This window comes from Poecilia reticulata, chromosome 16 (assembly GCF_904066995.2).
Source record: "Poecilia reticulata chromosome 16, P_reticulata-male-v2, whole genome shotgun sequence".
In the NCBI taxonomy this organism is placed as follows: domain Eukaryota; kingdom Metazoa; phylum Chordata; class Actinopteri; order Cyprinodontiformes; family Poeciliidae; genus Poecilia; species Poecilia reticulata.
In genome coordinates, this window is record NC_088845.1 from 11542501 (window position 1) to 11565273 (window position 22773).

The 22773-nt window shown below is 38.7% G+C and overlaps 1 protein-coding gene across 1 annotated transcript; it reads right to left on the reverse strand.

Annotated features, from left to right (window-relative positions):
- Positions 1-625: 625 nt before the first annotated feature.
- On the reverse strand, positions 626-22457 carry bcl3 (BCL3 transcription coactivator). The gene is made up of 9 exons (XM_008431249.3): positions 21588-22457; positions 20269-20386; positions 11734-11842; positions 6018-6219; positions 4167-4255; positions 3965-4042; positions 2116-2283; positions 1615-1714; positions 626-1530 (listed from the first exon to the last, which is right to left on the reverse strand). The coding sequence occupies exons 1-9, from the start codon at positions 22099-22101 to the stop codon at positions 1424-1426; spliced, it is 1485 nt and encodes a 494-aa protein (XP_008429471.2). The 5' UTR covers positions 22102-22457; the 3' UTR covers positions 626-1423.
- Positions 22458-22773: the final 316 nt, after the last annotated feature.

Genomic DNA, 22773 nt, shown 5'->3' on the forward strand with positions numbered 1-22773 from the left:
TTTCTGAATGAGTTAATCCTTTTGCAAACATGCTGTGAAGACAGGTGGCAGTCTGTGTTTATCAGCTTTGTTCAAATCTAACCTGACTATTGCCGAGAGTTTAGAGAGGTCAGCCGTTTAAATCTTGTACAACTGAAGGTAATCTTCTTGGGGAAAGAGGACGCAATCCATTTAGAATGTCCTGTGCATTTGTTCTCCTCAAAGATAGACACCACAGTTCTTAGCAAATGATAAAAGAGTTAAATGCAAATAAAATAGTTTTTGTGTAAAACTAGTTATTCAGTGACCTTAAAAAATATTAAAGTACAAAATGATTTAGTATAATATCAAGTTTCTGGAAACGTCAGATGATGCTGGTGGCTGAAGCATTTTTGTCAAATTTCAGAAGCCTATACTTGCTAAAAACATGAACATACAGTTTTTATTCAACAAAACAATTTTGGTTTTTATGAATAGTTGTATTTTATTGTGTTGAATGGTGGTAGCAATTAATCTATATAAAGTCCAGATCATTTAGGAGTAAAATTGTAGTCCCATCATGTACCGTCACTACTGCATGCGTGTGATGTCGATGGTTTAAACGTTATGGAGTTTAAACCATTGGGGGAAAAAAAGAGAAATCAACCAAGTTTATAATATCCTTTTAGTTTTGTATGGCCAATGGCTTGTTTCTTCACTGGCACTTCATTTCATAAATGCAACAGAGTTACAGCACAAGTGAAACTGTTCAACAAACTTTATAAAAAACAGTCAATAACTTTTGACAAGATAGAAAATATATACAGGCACACAAATACTAACACTGAAACAAGATACCATTTCCAATCTCGCTTGCTTAAATATGGAGGGATTCGTTTCTTTATACAGTCTGTAATGAAAGGAACATTCACAAAAGGAATACTGGAATCTTCAAATAAACTTTGTATCACTGTATGTCCTTTAAAGCCTCTTTCATTTCCTATAATATTCAGTTTATGCTCTGATGTGTATCAAAAATAAAAAGGCAGGAATTCCGATTTCATTAAGAATTCTTTCATGTAATTTACAAATATGTACAAGTAAGTCAAAAAAAAAAATCTACATTCAAGCTTGTTTACATGCAGTTTCCCATTTCTGTTCATGCTGACTTGGAAAAGAGGAAACTCCTCATTTTTTATGTCAGCATTACCCAGAAGTTTCATTTTTTTATATTAAAAGATAAGATAAGTGTCCAAAACAGCAGCTGTATGATTTGAGATGCCTCATCTGGCAAGGCAATAAAAGCTCAGACGAGGCCACATTTGGGATGTGGTCCAGTGTTGAGTCTAATGCTGATATTTTCTGATTTTCCCTCATATGAGGCAAATCCTTTGCTGAATGCCCTGAGTTTGACGATTAGCTGTGTGGAGGTAGTTGCAAGATCCACTGGAAATATTGCACAGAGCTAGAATAGTGCAGAAGAAGTCTTTAGGGGGTGGGAAGCACTAGGTAGGAAGCTGTGTGGCGTTGTTGGAGGTGAAGATCCACGACTGTGGTTTGAAGAAGGGGATCCTAAAAAAAATTGAAAAAGGAATAAATGAGGAACTGAGGAATTTTTAGTGACTGCGCACAACTGTCTTTGTTAAATGTTCTCACCATTTTCCATATAGCAACTCTGATGCGGTGAGACCGACACACAAGGCTGCTCTTGAATTCTGATCTGCTTGGAGCCTCTTCCTCGCAACACATCTGTTATCTGCAGAAGATTTTAAAACTTATTATAGTCTTTGTGCAACACACTGGTATAAGTACTTAGAAAAACAGATTAATACAATTGGAGAAAACATTGCACTATTTAGATTTGGCCTCTAGAGGGAGGAACGCATGCATTCTTCCATTTTTGGCTCTAGCCTATTTCCACCGTTTTAACCTGAGCTGAGTCAACTTGGTTTTGCAATTGTTTGTGTTTGTTCTGATGTAACTTTAGTGAATAGATGGGATTTTCCATCTTGAAATTATAGTGAGACATTAAAGTGTCAACAAACGCACAACTGGAGATCCCTCGGGGGTTTTCCTGCTTTCATGAAATTAGATTTTCCTAAAAGCAGCAATGAACCATCTTAAAACAGAGTTTAAAAAATGCTGCTATTTTCTTACTTTTTTATTCTTGGCCACCATCACTGGCGTATCGTTGTGGTAGTTCTTGAGACTGCTGTCTGCTCCACTCTTCAGCAGCAGCCGGACGGTATCCACCTGACCTCGGCCACAGGCAATGTGAAGGGCCGTGTTCCCGCTGTACGACTGGCTGTTGACGTCACAGCCATTCTGTCAGAGAGAAACAACAGACTGTGATTCAAAAAGAAAACCAGACTAGATGATGCTCAACATAAAAAGGCCCTGCTACAGGTTGGTTTGATCATAACAAGATAAAGTAGAGTAGTTTCAAAAGAAATGTGATCAAAACAGGAAAGAAAACTCCTCATATGTACAGCTCAGCAGGTAAACTCAAGAGAATGAAGGCAGTCCCACAACATTTCCCCCAATTTCTTAGAAATATGCATCTATAAGCCAGAAGGAAATAAACAAAAACCCTATAAGGTAAAAAGAAAAGCTTAAGAGAAGAAAAGTTTCAAAAAGTATCCATTTAACCTTTTCTAAATTTAGCTACATGACAACCACAAGCTTAAATGTGTATTATTCAGATTTTAGCTGACAAACAACCTAGCACAATAGTTAAAAAAAAGGAAATAATTCCTAGTTAATTTAATTTTTTTTGCTACAAATAAATATGGTAAGTTGGTTAGTGGACTGTATTTACATCCATACCCCTTTAATCTGATATTCCTAAATAAAATGTAGTGCAAATGACCTTTCTAATAATTAGTTCACTTCTAGCAGAGTTCGCTTGTGTGTAATTTGATTTCAGTAAAAATACAGTAATAATGTGAACACCTCAGAAAATGTCACCAACCAACATCATAAAGACCAAGGAGCTAACCAGAAAGGGAAACAGTTGTGGAAGAGTTTAAAACAACAATAAGTTATTGTCAAAATATAAACGCATCAAAGCAAAAATAATAATGTTATTTTGCTCTGGAAGAGCTGCAGGAATCCATAGCTCAGGTGAAAGAACTGTTGACAGGCAACTAGATTAGTACTCCACACACCTGCCTTCTATGGAAGAAAGGCAATGAGAATATCATTGTTGAAACTAAGTCATAGAAGTTTGAGTCTATCACAAGCCAGGTAGGAGACGGTGCAAACATTAAGAAGGTTTAGTCATACAAGTCAAAATGTTTCTTTCTGGCTTTCATGCACAATGCCATGCATGTCAGAAAACTAACATTGCAAACCTAAACACACCATCTTAATCAGGAAATATGGCAGTGTTAAAATCATGCTGTGGGGATTTTTCTTTTTCAGTAGGGACAGGGAAGAGAGAGTCAGATGAGAAGAGTGGTAGCGGTAAATACATAGCTAAAAACTTGCTAGACTATGAAAATCTTGATAGGAGTGGAGGTTCACCATCCAGTGGAAAAACAATCCTGGACATTCAGCCAGGGCTATTAGGGAAATGTTCAGAACGCAGCATATCTATGCGTTAGAAAGACCCTGTCAATCTGAAACAAGACCTAAAAAGAAAACTTTAGACTAACAATCTCAAACCAATCTCACCAAGCTTGGATTATTTTGCAAACAAGAATGGGTAAAAATCTTTGCTTCTAAATCACTCAATCACTCGTAATTTTGAATGAAATCTGGAGGAACAAAGCACTGATTCAGGGGGCTGAACGCAAATGAGTTTTATTTTAAAACCGTGAATCATTTACATTTCCCTTAAAAAATTTGTTCCATCACCTAAAATTCCAGTAAAACACATTGAAGTTTGTGGTTGTAACAACTCTACATGTGAAAAGAGTCAAGGGGCTTGGTACTTTCTTCAGACACTGTAGCTGTGTCACCAACCTTTCCCCCCCTTCTTTCAGTCACCACAAATCATAGTTACCTCAATGAGGAAGTGCACCATATCTGCATTATTGCTTTCCACGGCATGCATGAGAGGACTCTGGCCACTCTTGATGTCCTGATAAGAAGAAGAAGAAGAAAAATCGACCATCAACATGATAGTCAAAGAACAGAGCTACTTGACACGGTGACCTTTACATGCTGTTAAACCCACAGTACAGAGTTTGTGGATCTGGACTGACCATCGCGTTGATGTCTGCTCCTGCATCCAGCAGCATTTTTGCCAAATTTCGATGGCCTTGCAGCACAGCCAAATGAAGAGGACTCAGACCTGAGGACATAAACAAGTACAAATTCAGGTTGAAACACTTGGTTCACTTTTCCATCTTTAAAAATGTACAATACACAATAGTATAAAAAAACAACAGCATGAATTTAAGTCAGAAACACTGCTTTAATGAATGTAAGTGGCCAGATAAGGTGCTATTGTAACGATGTGTGTAAACAGTCCCAGTGTCAAAATGATACCATTTACCTAGACTTGTAGTAACTGTCATGCAAGCAATGTGTCGTGCAGAGCAAGGAAACGTTCTCATCCCACCTACATAACTTAAAGCTCCCACCCCCGACCTGAAAATAAAATGACCTTTTTTACAGCCCCCCACAAACTGTAAAGCACATTTGAGGGGGTGTTTTTGTTTTTTCAGGTACACTCAGAGCAGGTATATTGGGAGCGCCAAGCAGCCGTGGAAACAGACCCAGACTTAAAAATAAAAAAACAATACAATACAAATGGTTAAAAAAAGGCTACTAAAATCAGATTGAATTAACATTTAATTCAAAAGTAGAAACAAAGCATTTCAGATGTTTAAACTACTCATGCTATGAAAAGGTTTTCATGGCAGCAACTAATTTATAAAATGTGGAAGCAGAAAAAAAAGATGGACTGAAAAAGTTATGTACAATTTTAAAAACAAGCGCACACACGAGCCCACAAAATCCCTTTAATCCTAGACCCTGTTCATCATCATCATCAATAATTTAAATATATTTTTCAATCATTGGAATTGGATTGCCAAACTAAATCAACTCTCAAAAGTTTTGTTGTTTGCTTTAACCTCCACCAAAATCCCCAAAGAGCTGTGCAACTGCTGTTTAAACAGGCGGCATAAAAGCAAAAGTTGTTTTGGGTGCACAGCATATAAAAAGTATATTATAGGTAGGCATGTTATTTTGTTGACTTAGCCGATCTGGGTTTTCCCCAAATAATTTTAACCTTCAACAAAAGCTATTCTATCATCATCATCATGTGATTTTAAAAACAAACAAGAAACATGTTAGTGTTAGCCTAGAGTTCAGCTAAGAGATATCATCACCACAAGGTAAGACACAATTTTATTGCTGACTGCAGCTATATAAGTTAATTCAGAAACATAAGCAGTAAAAATATAAAAGTCTGTCACCGTCACACAAAACAAACTCTGCACAAAGTCATTACTAAGTTAAATGGAAAATGGTTATACCTATGTGGAGTTATACTCACCACTTATACTTATTAAATCTAGTGAATTATGCTTTTGTACTTTAAAGCTGCTGAACTGTCAAGCATATAAACAGCATTTGTTTTATTTACATAATAAACTGGGATCTGGTATGGGTAAACACCTATTCCTAGAAGACTCCGATTCGCATCAAGCTCAAAAAATCCTGATCAGGAAATCTCTAAATGGTATGTGCCACAACTAATTACGTTAATAACAAACAGTTGGAAAAGTGAAGACTTGGCTGATGGAACAGATCCCATAAACGTTTGATATTTTATTAATTTTAGCCTGTATTTAATGTATATTTTTCACAGATAGATTGCATACCTGGAAAAATCATTATTCTTATTGAACACAGTGTTAAAGAAACACATGAACCTGACAGAAAATCTCAATATTCATGAAGAATAATACTTGTTGCTTCAGAAACTGCATGAAGTAGATGCCACATGTCACAGCATCTAGTTTGGGAATGTTGTTAAGAGAGGTGGTGATGCAACACAGCTTCCATGCTTTGCTTAAAGCAGAAGAGCGCACATCACAGCTCACCTTCAAAGTTTCTGATCTCCAGGCAGGATGAGGATGAGGAGAAAGACAGCAGTACAGACAGGCATTCAAGCAGCTGATATTCACAGCAGAGATGCAGTGCCGTTTGGCCATGACGGTCCAAGACACCTGGGTCGGCCCCTGCTCTCAACAAAACGTCCACCATGTTTGCTTGCTTGGTTATCACTGCCAGATGAAGAGGAGTCTAAAGGAGAAAAACATTCAGTTCAGATAAACCAGTGAACTTAAAAGCATGGAATTAAAAGGTATTTTGATTTCCCACAAAATACCAACACTTTTTAGTTCTGTTGCGAACAATAGAAATGTTTGCCATTTTCATATTTCATTCTGGCTTCAGAGCAGTACTTTTCTTTCTTTCCTTTATTTGCCGTTATAAATGCAAATGCTATGGCTCACAAAAACAAAGGTGTAACGACTAATTACTCAGAAACAAATACTACCAAATTAGTGCCCGAGTAAAATATCAATTTTGACATTTGAAATCTATGTTAAAAAATTCCTTTTCTCATCCCACACAAAAAAAACTGTATCACAATTGCACAAAAAGGTATTTGATCACTCGCAGAATGGTTTATATACTTAATGTCTGTTATTGTAAGTGACAGCTATAAAACTAAGTGCAAGTTAACAAAGAAAAAAAAAATTCCACAAGGCATTATACCATAGTATATAATGAAAAAGTGTCAGTATACAGATTTTTAATAAGTGAACACACTGAAAGAACAGCAGTAACAAAGTTGGTTAGTGGTAGCAGTTGGTGCGAGATAAAAACCCTTCTGAACTACAGGAAGGGGAATCCCCGTCTTTTTGTGTATTCAGCAAGCAGACGGGCATAGTTAGTTTCAATCTAGTTATACAATGTATAATTATAGACTAATAAAGTAACTTTGGTCTAATATTTGCAGTCTCTTTAAAGCCTGAATTATTATGGAACTAAAACTACTAGGTTTATTATTGCGACACCAAAGTCCAGTCACTGCTATTAAGAGACCATGAGCTGCAGCTGCCTATTCCTGAAAATAGACAAATACACTTGGCTAACACACCCATTTAAAAAAAATGAGAAGCAACTCAGCTGAATGGTTTAGCGATAGGCCTTAGTAATTTCAAAATTACAAAATTTCTACTGATGATCTATACATCAGCATAGCATGAATCAATTGTGAAGCCAGTTACTGCACCATAATAACTCATGAGGAGGAACCTGTTCATGACTTCATGAGTTTCACTTGACCAAATGTGCTTTCAGAATCAGCTGAATGACATCTTGTAAAACAACCGAGGATGTGCCGAGAGGTCATCATGAATCACCACATAATGACCGGTGGAGCAAAGAAGGGCACATACCACCTGCTGTTTTTAATTAGGCAGCAATCAGTTCCAAATGTGTCATAAAGGGAAGTCTTATTGTGGGATTTTCAGCTGCTATTCAAAATTTCACAAAAATGAAGCAATCGGGAACAAACTGTTGTTCAAAGTTTCGCTTTTGCTGTATTACTAGTGTGTGTGTGTTCACATGCACCGACTGTGTTCCAGTAAAGACTATTTTAAAAAATCCTTGAGCTATGGAAGAGCCAATTTGTGGAATTCCTCCTTTGTGTCATTGTGATGTTCCTCTCTTCTACTCTTGGTTCTCTGAAGTCTGACTCATATTGACAGATGAGCAAGGATGTGAGGCCATTTTCGTAAAACTTTTACTGTAGCTTGCAGCATTTGGAGTTCATTCTTACACCGCATTGTGTAAAGACACTTCTCCCAAGAATAATACTCTGATTATAACTTTGCGAACTGTATGCGATGCATCCAACACACACCTGTTAAAGAAAACTTCACGAGCAGATTATTTGCAGGAGAAAAATAACAGCTACTGTTAAGAAATAAAAAGTTCCTTTTGTACCATGTTAACACATCAAACCTCTGGCAATAGAGTTTCAATAATCTACGAGTGTCTCCAAGTGGTCAGATAAATTTTAGCTGATATAATCAGAAAATAAATCAAGCCATAAGTTTCACTTTCAGATTCAAGCATGCAGCATGCCAAGGTCAGTGAATCTTCACCAGTAAATACACTATGGCTTGAATGCGTTTTATATAAGTTAGGAAATACCTTATTATCTAAGGCAGAATACAGTCATATTCAATACAGTGTGTTTAGATGTTGCCTAAAAGTGTCTTTTGAAAATGGCAACCTTTAACCCAGTATTAAGCCCACAGTGTTGTTAATGTTTCTCTTTTTATTGGTGTTATGAAATATTCTTACCTTAACTGTCATGTTTCTGTGAGCTGTAAGTGGAAAATGAAGGCTTGTAGTTAGCAAGCCTGTGCAATGTTTGATCTTTCTAATACATAATTGAGTTTCACACAACTTTTAGAGATTGCAGAGAGCCAAGTCATTACCACAATATTAAGTTGCCTTACTGTAATGACCACAAAGCAATAAATTAGTGAGATGTTTGTCTGTTTTTTTCCCCCAAAATCTAATACCAAATATTTATTTAGGAGGAAGTATCCTATCCTAACTTTCATAAATATTCTCTTTATCCAAAAATAATCTTTCCTTACATTACTTTTTACACTCTTTTCTTCCTTCCCCACTTTGTGACTTGTGACTGTGCCATAAACTGCTCACAAAATTATCTGTCCCGAATGATTCAGAGCAAATAATTCTGCAATCCAAAGCCTTTTATGGCCTTTTAAAACAAACCACACAAATTCAGGCCATAGTTTCCTGTAAAAGGACTTCAGTGACTAAGCAAGACTCCTGCATTTGATAAGACTTGAGGTGGAGAGGGAGCGCTAGGGTGGGGAGGCACAAGAATGAGGAAAAGAGGAAGCGGTGGAGGGTAGTCCAGGGGAAAGACAGGATAAGAGGGAAAATCCCTTCTCTTTCCCTTTTAGTGCGTTCTGATATACAAACATTCCTGCAAAATTAGCCAATCAACATGCATGACGGGAAAAGACAAAGAGAAAAGAGCTTTATGGAGATGAAAAACAGCCGGAGGCCACAGGCAGTGCCAAGCAGACACAAACATGGAATGCAGCAGAAAGAGATAAAGGCCTTCTGCAGTGCATACTGAAGGGCAAAGTCAGTCATGTTGCACAAATAATCACACGCTCTTACGTCAGTAATGTTGACAGTTATGCTGATAGCATCAGACAGTTTCTAACCAGAACTGATAAACTGAGATCTTAAAAATATACACGCAGTAACAGATGTGATAAAAAAAATAAAAAAAAAACAATAGTGAGAGAGTGAGGCTGACAGACAGAGAAGCACGCGCAGGAAGGGAAAGTCCCTGTAAACTACCCTCTGAACCTCAGTGCAAGGTATGTTGAGAAACAGCCCTGAGCGTTGCAGGCGGGGAGGGGGGGGGTCATGTGACTTCTCGGAACAAGGATACTAAAAACACACAAACACACAGTTGTTTCGTTTGTGTGTGTGCGCACACACACACATGCAGACACACTCTTAAGCAAAAGGCAAGCATGCCACCAACATGCCGTAAGCTAGCTACACATTAATGACAACAGCATGTGCATGTAGATGCATGTGTTAGAGTTGGCACTGCAAAGGAAATAACTCATCAAGTCCTACCGATGTTAGTACCATGCACAACATAATCAGCTGTCAAGACCTTGCAGAAAGAGAAAAAAAAAAACAAAGCTGTGTGTAGTTGGCACACTGATGGCATGACCGACGTAGGAGTATCAAACAGCTGGTTCCAAACCAATCATGTGAAAGGCAAATCATACACCGACACTTGCACAATTGTTCAACAACGGTACCGATAGTAACACTCTGTCAAAAAGTTCCAGATGCAAAACCACAGAAACCCAGGATTTGTCATCAATATTGGAAAAAGAGACTGCATATTAATTTTGGTCTTTGGGAAGTTGCTTAATGCTGGAAACCGTGTCCAACTTTGTCAACTATCTTTTTTTTTTTTTTTGGTTGTTTTGAAAAGTAAAAAGTTCCCTGGCCTCATTTAGATAAGTGCGTTCTTTCTGCCTGGTATTCTGTCAAAACCACACAATCTGGTAGGCAAATGACTGTGATGGGACCTGCGCCTGTGAATCTCCCCTTTGGTTATAATTGCATATGACACGAAGTGTGTGTGTGTGTCTTTGTGTGTGTATGCCTCTGCGAGGAGTGTGTGTGAGAGCGTGTTGCGTGCAAGCATTTCATACACAGGGCAGACACAGGATATCACAAAACCTATACTGTCAAGCCTCAGCGATAAGGAAAAAGAACAACTGATGATAGCTCCGGCATTATTTCTGGTAAGCATGCCTGCAGCGTCCTGTGTGGTGTGAAACCCCAGCCCTGAGAACGACAGCTCTTGCACAGCTCAGGTGCTTTTTTTCTGTTGAGGGATGAAAAAGACACAGCTGGCAGAGACCAGATAAGGAAGGCAATGAGGTTAAGACAACAAGGGGAGATAGAATGTGGAAGTATCGTCTCAAAAGAAGTGGTTGGGAAAAGCCTGGATTGGGAAACACTCATATGTAATTCTTTGAGCACATTCTCCTGAAAAGCTCTTTTTAGGAGACTCAATATTTCAGTGAAAGCATTTCCAATGTAAACTATTTGTTGATTTGCATGGGTGCAAAGTCCAAAATTCCCTTCAACAGTGTGAACAATAAAAATAAATAAATCATTTTTTTCCTAACAGACAACAATTAATTTCAATAAAGGCTACAGGAAGATTAGCATTATCTTATGATATTAACAATAATAGGGCAGCCTACTTATAATCCCTAGAAAAATCTGTTCTTGCAGGCAAAGTGATTGCAAAACAACTGTGAGCAAAAAATAATAATAGAACTTGGAGATGACACAAAGCCCTTCCCAGAATGCTTGTTACTCTGGTTTATGGCAAGTACAGGTGGAATATCCAGGAAGGGTAAAATTTACCGCATAAACCTCAGACACCGTGCCTGGAAGAGAATTTGATAACAGCACAAGCAAAGGAGGAAACCAAGGCACTTCCTCTTTTACTCTCCATTATGCCACATTTATTGGCTGATAGATATGTTTTATATATCATTTTCTTTGGGAAGTGTCTCAATAAACATTTTAATCATCCGAGTCATTTTTAGCCACTTTACTTGTTAAGCGTTTGGGCAATACAATTATCATTACTGATTAGAATTATCCATTAGATATCTAGTATGTACACAAGAGATGTTAAAAAAAGTAAATTCCCCCAAATCCAAGTCAAGTCTTCTTTGAGGAGTAAATCTAAATTGAGCTGTAAGTCTATGGTGGGCAAGTCCAAATAAATTTTCAAGTCTTTAAGAGGCCAGTCCAAGTTAAGTCTTTGTGGAGCAAGTTCATGTTGACCCTCAAGTCTTTGAGAAACAAGTCCAAGTGAGGTCTCGGGTCTTTGAGAAGTAATTCAAAATCAGGTCTCATCTCTTTTGCTCCAAATTAAAGTGCATATCAAGTCAATGCATTCTTTCTATGCATCTGTGGCTACTCTCTGGGTACTCTGGTTTCCTAGCACATAGTGTTAGGTTAACTGATCCATCTAACCTACCCTCAGAAATGAATATGTATGGGCAATATTGTTTGTCTTAAGACTCTGTGATGCCCTGTGAAGAACAGTACAGAGTGTACCCTATTCATTACCCGTGCCTGCTGGAGATAAGCAGTCATGATATTAAATATGCCATTAATATAAATGCATTGTTTCACCTGACGAAGATTGTTGTAGATATCGAGGCCTCTTCGAGCCAACAGCAACAGGTGGATGAGTTTGTGGACGATGGGCAACTCCCCTTGAACCACAGCTATATGGAGGGCTCTGCAGAGGACACAAACACAAACATTTTCACTCAGTAAACAAGTGCAGCATTTCTGAGCATTCAACCTACTCAACCAAGTTTCTGGCAGTAGTGGAACATTTGTGACAAGGATAGTGTTGCTACTTTAGAATGACTCAAAACATGCAGCATAGACTTTACTTCTTATGTCAGTGGTCTCAAGCTGCATTCCTCAAGGGCCAGAGTCCTTCAACTTTTACATGTGTCCCCTATCCTACATGCTTAAATTAAAGGGTTAAACTACCTCACCAGCATGAAACAAGCTCTACAGAATTCTGCTAATGAGCCAATATTGGAACCAGGTGTGCTAAGGCATAGAGACAGCTACAAGTTGCAGGACACTGGCCCTCGAGGAATGCAGTTTGAGATTACTGTGATGTGTTTACAAACTGAAATCCCCCCTAATAGAAGATGTAAACAACAAACCAAAAAAATAAGGAAATGTGTTACCACTCTCATTTTGCAAAGCTCCAAATACATTAAGCCAACAAGAGACAAAACATAAGAATGTAATAAAAAGAGAACCGTTGTAATAAAAAGAGGATTGTACTTTGCTTTTTAGACATTTTTAACATTTCAACGAATGCGGTCAATACTGTACACGTCACTGGATGATTAACATGATCACATGTTAACTCGGCATGGGATGAAACTCCAAAAGTATGTTTGTGCTTTTTAAAAAATATTCTCACTGAAAAATGACAGCATTAGCTTAAAAAGACTGGAATGAGAATCAAAGAAGCAAAACACTGTAGCCTGTGCCATGGACGTACAAGTCTGACTCACAGCACTCTTATCAGGCCGCCTTAGTGGGAAACCACTATCTGTGGTCTGTACGTGAGGCAAAAGAACACAGGCTAGAGTTCAAGACAGGGAAGGTGCAGGAAACTGAGAAGGGGGGAGGGCATGCAGTTGAAAAGCAGAATAGCTTTTTTTCTTTTTTACATATTCTTTCTCATACTATCAGAAGAAGCAGCTTCCAGTAAGAACCAGATTTGTTTTATGTCACATCCTGTTGTCACTGAGAGAGGCAGCATTCGTTTTTTTTTTTCTCTGGCTTGCTTTGTGTGTTCTAAAATCTAGCCATGAAGCTGCATGGTTTCTTATAGGGGCTTTCTGCAGGTTTGCACTGTCAGCTTTATGGACCAGACAAAACCAGTAAAAGACAATGCAATTTCATAACAGGGAACTTCTCGATGCACAAACTTACGAGGCCACAAATTGGTTTAATGGTGAAAAATGCTCTTGCACTTCCTGTCAGTGATGAATTTCTATGGCATCCATCTTTATCTTGTCAAACAGAATTGTCTTCACTTGCAGAACAAAAAAAATAAAGCCAAATAATCTGAAAAATATGGCTTGCATATGCAGACACTTATATCCCTAAATAAAGTCCAAGAGACCGATTGCCTTTAGAACCTCCTTAGTAGAAAGAAGGAGTTTCATTTAACATGTATACATTCTGCGTTCAACTTCTCTAAGCACCGTTCATCACATCCTCTTAAACTACAACGAGTTTGACAAAACTGCTCAACAAACTGGTCGGTCAAGGAAAACCTTAATCAAAGAAGTAGCCGAAAAGCCTATGGTAACTCTAGGGGAGCTGCAGAGATCCACAGCTCAGTTAGAATAATACGTCACCATCAAAACTACAAGCTGTGGACTATAAAAAGCTGACCTTTATGAAGAAGCAGAAAGAAGAAACCATTGTTGGAAAAAAATACCATGGGAGGCCCAGTTTGGAGCTTGTGACTAAAGAGACAAAAGAAACATGTGTAAAAAGATACCGAGGTCAGGTGAGCCCAAAACAAAACTTTTTGGTCTTCATGCATATGGTTGCGTGGTAGAAAACTAGCAGAACATCAGCTGAAGACCCTATTCTCATCATGAAATGCAGCATCATGCTGTGGGGAAACTTTCTTTCTGCAGGCATAGGGACTTCTGTTCAGAGCCAATACACCATTGGACAATAAAAAATTATACTGAAAGAAGACCTGCAACCTTGTTGAGATTCGAATTGAGGGTCAACTTCCAGAAGGATGACCCCAAGCATACCAGAACTGAATTTCAATGTATTAGAATGGGCCAATCAAGGTAATGGCATAAATCCTATTGAGAATCTGCATCAAAATCTATGATTTTCACCATGTAATCTGAGTTTGAGCTATTTTACAAAAAAGAATGAAGAAACTTTAGGCTTTAGATGTGCAAAGCTGGAAAAACAGTCCCTCAGCCCCTCAACAAAGGTTCTTCAAAGTACTAACTCAGTGGGGCTAAATAAACATGCAGGTCACTTTTTCCGTTTTTGTTTTCTTTTTAATTAACAATTATGTGCTATTTTATGGTCGCCCTTTCTTTTAAAAACCCAATGCATATCTTGAAGTTTGGAATTTTTACATAATAAAAGGTTTAAGGGGTGTTAAAACTGCATATATCTGCACAAACTATTATTGGAAATGATAAAGCACTGATGAGCATATCTACCCAACTTGTTTCTAAAACCTAAAAGCTCTAGTGTTATGGCGAACTGGAAGTGCAGCTGTAAAAGGCAAATACATATTTGCTCCTGATATCAAAGTGAAAAGCAGAACCTTTATATGCAGAGTGAGAATGACGGTTCTTTCCTCAGTAGATCCCTGTTCCTGTAAGTGACCTCAGCACTGTGTAACAACAGACTGTACAAAAAAAAAAAAAAAAAAAAAAAAAAAACATCTGCAAAAAATAAAAACATAAAGCAGTTCAGTGTCTTGCTAGTTTTGGTCAGTCATGGCCCAGCATAGTGGTGTCAAGTAGTAGCAAACTGTATGACTCAAACTGAGATTTGTCATTCAGAGCCCAGAGGAAAGTGCTGTGAATAGTGATGCTCTGGTGAAGAAGAAAAAACAAAACAAAACAAAAAAAAAAACGGCAGCCGCAGTTTGACTGCATGAATAAATACTGCATTAGAACTTGGCTCCAAAATCTGAGCTCACTGAACTGGCTGCCTTAACAAAGGCCTGAAGTCATCCTGCCTTCTATATCTGCACCCATCTCTCTCTTTTTCTCCTAAGATGAAACTGTACTGTTTCTGCTTCCTAGAAGTGGGGTAGACCATAGCCTGAGATAACCTCAGGCATAACAGTACTGACGTAGACAGAAGTCCCAGGCCTGCTATGTTACAGGCAGCCAAAGGGTGTAAAGAATAGAAAAAGAGAGAAAAAAATGAAGGACAGAAAAAATAGAAGGCTGAGAAAAAAAAGGCAGCTTGTATGTGGTATCCTGTTTGGTGTGAAGGGTGAAGATACAGCCAGACGGAACAAGCTGAATGTCCTGTGGTCTGAGGACCAGCTGAGTAATGATGTGATGCATCAGTTTGTGAAAATTGTAAAAGGAGGAAATTAGTGGTCCAGTTCACAAGAAAAGATGACAGTACAAAACCTCCCGGGCACGTCAACGCCATTAAAAAAAAAATAAAAAATCACAATGATAATTAAACTTCAGTACGTAAGAACAGTTCCAGTGAACTCTTTTTATGCACACACACTTTTGTTCATGACTTTGGTCATTTTTATGTGGGACACATTTGAGCTGTTCATTTTTTTTGTATGCACCAATTAAACAATTTCAAGGAATTCCAAACTATAAACTGGATGGGTGAATTTAAAATGTATGTGGATTATCCCTAATCCACAAATGGCCAATATTATACATGAAGACTTAAAAATAAAGAGACATCTCCACTATTATTTGGTGAAATGTCCCTTCGAGAGTTGAAACTTGACCACATGCAATTTGCAGCCATGCACAAACTTCTAGCATATTTCTACATAGAAATTTGACCGCTTATCTTGGCATGATTGGTAAAGTTGATTTAAATCAACATGCCGACTTTTAAACATTGCTGCAAAATTTTCAACGGGGTTGGTGTCGGATCAGAAAAGTCATATTTAAATTAAAGTAAAGAGCGCCTCAAAGCAAACACATTTCATCTCTATTGAAATTTGCAGCTGCCCACAAGTACCAACAGAAAGCCATCTAGAGAAATACATTAAGTATTAAGGTGAAGATTTATCCATATTAATAAGAAGAATGTTGGAGGTGGCATTGTGACAGAGTGGTGGCATTATGAAATAGAAATATCTGTTGAGATGAGATCATCTCATCTCAACAGGTAGAAGGTTGAGACTTGGATAGAGCAGCAATGCAGCATTTAGGGACTATAATAAATTAACTGGAAAAATATGTCATGCTTATAGGGTTCATGGAAAACTTAACTCCTGTCTTAGCCACTATAAACCATACCTTAGTTGCGGGTTTTTATATAATAAAAGGTCAAAGGGGTGAAACATTTACATTATAAGCAAACACTGAATACCGTGAAAAAATAAGCTTTATAACTTAAGTAACTTTTTATCTTTGCAGAACACCATTATTATAAATCTCCATCAGTACTCTAAAGAAGGAATGGTAGCTTCAAGAGAATGTTAAGTATAAACCAGGTGTGCTCCAGTTCATTCCTTGAGAACTACAATCCTGCAACTTTCAGATGCATTCATGCTTTAAAATGCCTGAGTCAAAAGGCTGAATTCCCTCACCAGCAGTAACTCAGACCTGCAGTAGCCTGGTAACAAGCCATTTATTTGATCCAGGTGTGTTAGATAAGGAATGCATACAAAAGTTGCAGGATAGTAGCTCTTGGATGGAAACACTGGGGTCATCATCTGTTTGCTTGAAAATGGAACATTGTTATTACCTCTGAAAATACAACAAGACAGTGAGCTGTACAACTCATGCCCATGATGAAAATATTTACTCCATTTCCCCCTGAAGCTAAGAGTCCATAACTTTGTGGGACTCCTTGGTAGTGAGGATTAAAGCAGATAACTATGTTACCAAAATAATAACACTTATACATTTAAAATTCCAAGGCGATATTCCTCAATAATCTTGCACACATCATCTATAAGTGGAACATGTAATGTTCTTTGTAAACTCCGAGTATAAATAAAGTTAGTCAAGTGGACTAACTTTGGAGCAAATCTGTTGTTCAACTTAAATTTGACATCTGTACATCCTGAGTGCAGAAGACGGTGACACACAACATAAAAGGAGAGAGCGAAAGAGAGAGAGGGTGCAAGATGGGGCTGATAGAAAGAAAGCGGTAAATGAGGAAGTGGGGAGCGGATGTTTGGGTTTTTTGAGCCCATTCATTTAAAAACACAGAGAAGAAAAAAGAGAGAGAGACAGACACCTGAGAAAAACCGCAATCATGTTAAAAACTGAGCTCTCACTGGCTTTCCCGAAACTAAAGGGCTCATTGACGTAAGAGCAGGCGTGAACACCATCACTCACATTATGCATGCACGCACAGTCACACACACAGTCGCATATATACAGTGTGAATAAAGGACAAGGGGATGAGAAAGTCTCTTTCTGAAGAATTCACACAAAGTTTCATGCAACCACAAAGTAACGCATACTGTAACAGCAACACGATTACTTTAGCAGAGAGGCTTGTCCGCAAACTGGAATTAAAAGAAGGGATGGCAAGCATGTAAAATGCAAGCTATTTAAAAGCTTAAACTAATAAGATCCATTAGGCATCCAGATAAACAGTATTCTACCTAATATTTTTTACAACCAACAGCAGATGTGCACGTAGAAAAGTTAGAAACCAGCACGCCACAAGATCTGTGGCTCTTTAAAATGTCGGTCATCACATTTGTTTTGAGTGGATGCAAATTAAGCTGATTCCTTTTGAAACTGCGACATCAAAGTGTCATTTAATTCTTGGACATGCTTCGTTTTCAGTCACATGACTTTTGCCTGAGATTGCACTCGTGCTCTTGTGTCAGTTTCTCATTTAACTTTGTGTGTGGGAAGGTGCTGAACCTGAAGACAAAGGCCGGGCAGCCATGCGTTTAAAGTTTAGTATTTGCATTCATGTGGTCTGAAAACTCTGTGCCCTGTGGACAGCATCATTCCAAACACCCTTACTCCCACACCCTGAGAGAACAGTCTGTTACATCAAACAAAAGCAACCGCTACCAAGTTTGACAGCTCATGTAGCTATTAGCTAATGCTTTACAATTTTGCTAAATTTCTGCAATGACACTCAATGAATCAGCTATGATCAACGCGGAACTACTTTCCCTCATGGAAAGTTAGACAGCAGTAAAGAATTTGCCTGGATTTGATTGCGGTGTGGAGGCAGTACTGACTGTACCCACCAAATACGCAAAGACAGGTGAGTCATTGAGGGTGAAACTAATAAACCGGAATGATACTACAAACATTTTACATTTAAGTAAAATTTGCAGCAAGTCAAATTCGGTGTTAAATTAAATGAAACGGCTTGTAAGGATTTAGTATCTATGACACTAAACTGTTATTTGGAGCAAAAATGAGGTAGACTACTTACTCATACTGCTGGAATGGCCCGCTGTTGGTATGGTGCAACAATAAGCATTAAAACAATATACTTTGCATCTTCAGTTACTTCTGAAAGCTTGAATACTTGGATCTAGTCAACACACATGCATGTAGATGCATATTCCCACTGTTTTTGAGTAAGCTGAACCACAACATTCCACTTAGAAATGCAGTGCTTTACAAAAAGTATTCATCCCTCTTGACTTTTTCACATTTTGGCAACTTCAATGTATTTTCAGGAGCTGTATGTTATGAAGAAGAAACAAGAGTGCACATTTGTGAAGTAGACGGAAAAAAACAACACTTTTCTTAAATGAAATCTGAACAATGTGGCATTCATTTTATGTACTTGTCTCTCATACTTATACCGCTAAAAACATCAAATGCAACCTACATAAGTTACCATCATCAAAAGTTAAAAGCGACTGTCAAAAGAGCAAACCTAATAAAAACATACCAGTCCACCCAAACTGACAGGTCAGGCAAGGAGAGCATTAGTTTAAGAAACAGCCAGGAAACCCTTTTTAACCCTGGAAAGCCTCAAGGAGACACGCACCTCAGGTGGGAGACTGAAATGCACAACTAGCAGTGCATTTCAGAATGGCTAGAAGAAAGGCATTGTTATTTATTTATATATATATATATATATATATATATATATATATTGTTTGCAGTTTGTCCAAAACCATGTAATGGACAAAGAAAAGACATGGAAGTGGGTAGAGGTTCTACTCAGAAAAGATCAAAGTTGAAATTATATAGGTTAACAAGAAAAATGCAATGTGTGATGAAACAATATGTTGGGATGTTGCATATATGCAGTATGTTTGTCACCAACATTCAATTGGGAGTTTTATTTTTATTTTTTTTAAATGTTTTACTTTGCTACTCATTCACTATCCTTCCAGTACGCAATGCAATTCAAAAACTTGAGCGCATGCAAAATTGTATTAAATACAGATCTGAGTATTCAATGAAACTTTCTAGGGTTAGAAATGGACCTGGAACCCTTTGATAGGCTAAACAGACAAATACAAATCAAAGCTCAAGACCCACAGACATTTTTTAACTCCAATTTAAAATAGTAATTTGGTAATGTGTTTGTGGCTATAAAAAATAACTATTTTTGTTTTATTTTAGGTTTGCCATGCCACCATGTTTCAGAGTGGGGAAAAAAAAAGTTGCATTCAAGGTGACATGTAGTATTAACTTCCCACCAATGTAGGCCAAAAGGTCAAAGACTCTTGATGTGAGTGATGCTGGCAAAAACAAACCGCCTTGTTTGCACTACACTGTAGAAAGCTAACGTCAGTGACAGAAATGTCACTGATGCTAGCATGTGGAATGTCTACAGTGTGAATGGCTCCTGCAACTTTTAGAGCAAAACAAACTGAATCATGAGAATCAAGATCTTCAGATAATATAATTAACATAAATCTGCGCGAATCGTATCAGTATTTAAAAAAAAAGATCCACCTGCTTAACTTGTCTACCACCATAACAAATGTATTAATCAGTGAATGTGTTCGGAGTGAAGAAGAAAACAATACAAGTCCCAGATTCTGAAGGGCTTTGAATCCCATATCACGCAAGAGTGATACTAATTTTGCTTTCAAAATTACAGTAAATGATTTTAAAATTTAAAAGGTTTCAACCGTTTTAAAGTTAAAAACAGTTGAAACTTACCATTTTATGACTCAATCTCTTGATCTCAGCAGTGTACACTACATAACTTAAAGACAATGCATCTCCTCAGAGACACGTAAATCTCATGACTCTTATGAATCTCGCGGGCTCTTAGATCTGTTCACTATGCCAACTTTCACTTTACAACGCAGCCGCCCATCTGACTTCATCCGTGATCCTGAAAATACGAGTTGGGAATGAATCATGGCGATGTTCTCGGTTTACCAACCGCCCTGAGGACTTGAATAAAGGAAGGGTATGCTCAGTGATAAGTTGCACTGCAACCACAAATTTCGGCACATCAACATACGTGTCTCCGTCTTCATCCTGACGTGTGGCCAGAGAAATTCCTGCCAGCAGGCTGTCAGTCTGGTGGACTCGTGGGTGGTGCGGCTCTGGAAAGGGGGTCAGGCACACTGGGTAGTGACCTGAGGAGAAGAGGCAAAAAAAAAAAGAAACAAAAAGAAAATCCATAAAACAGAGTTACACAAAGAGGATTAGAACTGGTGAAGAAAAAAAAAATTATGATGAACAAGTCTTTTTTGTAGTAAGGAAATGCACATCTGCGGTAGGGTGGTGCAGTGTGTATTCATGTATGGGTTGACCCAGAAAGGTGAGACTCTTCTGTCAGTTGAGGAGTAACTGACGGTAAAGATGAATGGCTGCAGAAGAGCTGACTGGAGATTTTCTCAGCAGAACTGCTGTATTAACAACCGCTACACTGGGAAAAAAAAAAAAAACTAAACTTTACAATAACCTATGCCGGCATGCTGTCCCAGAGGCTCCAAGAACACCTGAATACATGACACATAATAAAGACAGAACTCATAATTTTAAAGTTACATGAACACTGTTATATTGAATCCTAATTTTATTCATCTATTGAAATTCAGACACACTGCAAATGTTTATAAGTAGATCAGTGATCGAAGGTCTTATTTTCCACACTTGCTTGTTAACAAAACATGGAATTTTACCCCTCATGCTCAACTCTTAAGGCTTTGTAGGCTTAGCTGGAAAAGGACCTCTTCTGCTCATGACCTGTCCTGAAGTAAAGTCAAAAATATGTCACCACAAATAGACCTAAATTGTTAAGTAATGAGCTTCATCCGTCTTTCCATCAAGTCCGACTTAGTAGTCTGTTTGTCTGCTAAAGAAAAGCATACCCAAACCATAACTTTCCCAACATTTATCATTATTAATGGCAGTAGTAGGTGTTGGGCAGAGATTTTTTTTTAAACTCATCTGACCAGAGCACCCTCTTCCACGTTTTCTGTGTCCCTTACATGGGTGGCAAAAATCAAACCACTGATGTAGAGGGAGAACGGTGTGCTTTGCTCATGTTTAAATATATAAATAGCACATTGCATTAATGAGTGTGTATATCTGGCATGAGCTGTGTGTGTTTGGTGCAAGCTTGTTGTAAAAGCTTTGGCCATTTATTCACCATGTTGGCAATTTTTATTTTCTACAAAGGAAAAACTCTTACTGTAGATGACTATGAAATATGAAAAATGTGCAAAACAGATTTATTGCAGAGCTACGCACAGTTTAGGGTTAAGAAAGACAGATTTCGAAGAAAACGGGGGAAACATAGTAATTACGTGAATGTTGGTCACAAGTGCTTACCGTAATTAATAATGGGCAAAATGCAGCAGGAATAGGCTTCCGGACTGTGAGCCGCTTGCTCGGTCCGCCTGTGGGTCACCGGTGCCACGGCGAACCTGCTTTCATCCGCTTCTCTCTCCAAGCGACTAGCCGCACTCTTCCGGACTTTCTGCTCCTCTGCGGGGGAAGAGCAGGGTGAGCTTGTCACTGAAGTCGGTGCAGCCGGCTTCTGGACCTCCGGTTCGACGTGAAACGTGCGCTTCCTAAAGGGAAGCTTCGATGGAGTCTTTATGGGAGATGAGTCCGCTGCTCGTTTGCCGAGCCGAGTGCTTTCCGCGTCCGGGGAGCGGCGAACCGCTGAACTGTCCGTCCCGGTGCTCGCAGGAGGCGCAGGTGAGCCGCCGGTCGCCCGGGCGTCCCCGGCGCAAAAGGTTAAGTCCCCCGCGCTACTGCGCCCTCGAGCTGTGGTGCTCAGATCCAGCGGCGCTGCGGCAACCGACTGGTGGTCAACGCTCATTGTAATAAGACTCGGCATCAACTGAACCAGGTTCAGGTGACAGCGCAAACCTTGGCCACGTCCAGAGAAAATTACTAATTGTATCAGACAAACCAAAGTGAGAAACTCCAATATCTAAAGGGGGGGGGGAAACGGGCGGCGATCTAATCAAACCATTGCCCTGTTTCCCTTTTTTGTCTCTGATCAGATAAGCGCTCAAATGTTCAGAGTCATGCAAATATACACGAAGGAAAACCCAGGAGAACTCATAGACACATCTGTGTATCCCTGCGCACCTTTCTGAGCGAGCCTCAGAGGAGCTGCGCGTCTGCTCTTAATGAACGCCTGTTTGACGCTGTAGGCCTGCTTTCGTTTTAAACCGAAACAATGAACTCGAAGCTGTTAATTACACCGAGCTGAGCAGGAAAGGAGTTAAACGCTGCGCTGAATTCGTGGTAATTTTTTTGCATTTCCGACGTAGTCGGATTATCTGACTGTTCTGCAGACGAGTTCAAAACATTTCTTGAGAATTTAAAGCAAGCATGTTTGTCTTTTTCTTTCTTTCTTTTCTTTTCTTTTCTTTTCTTGTCTTTTTTTTTTTTTGGAGGCAGGCAGGTGAGAAAAAAGGGAGACCAGTACAGAAACATGGGACATAAAGCAACAGATTCAACTAGACCTTTTGCCATTTATGTAATGAAGGATACTGGTGGT

Coding starts and splice junctions, on each gene's coding strand:
- bcl3 (XM_008431249.3), bottom strand. CDS start 22,101: ATGCCGAGTCTTATTACAATGAGCGTTGACCACCAGTCGGTTGCCGCA. Junction 20,387..21,587: donor TTTGCCCATTATTAATTACG/GTAAGCACTTGT, acceptor TCTTCTCCTCAG/GTCACTACCCAGTGTGCCTG. Junction 1,715..2,115: donor TGGTGGCCAAGAATAAAAAA/GTAAGAAAATAG, acceptor AATCTTCTGCAG/ATAACAGATGTGTTGCGAGG.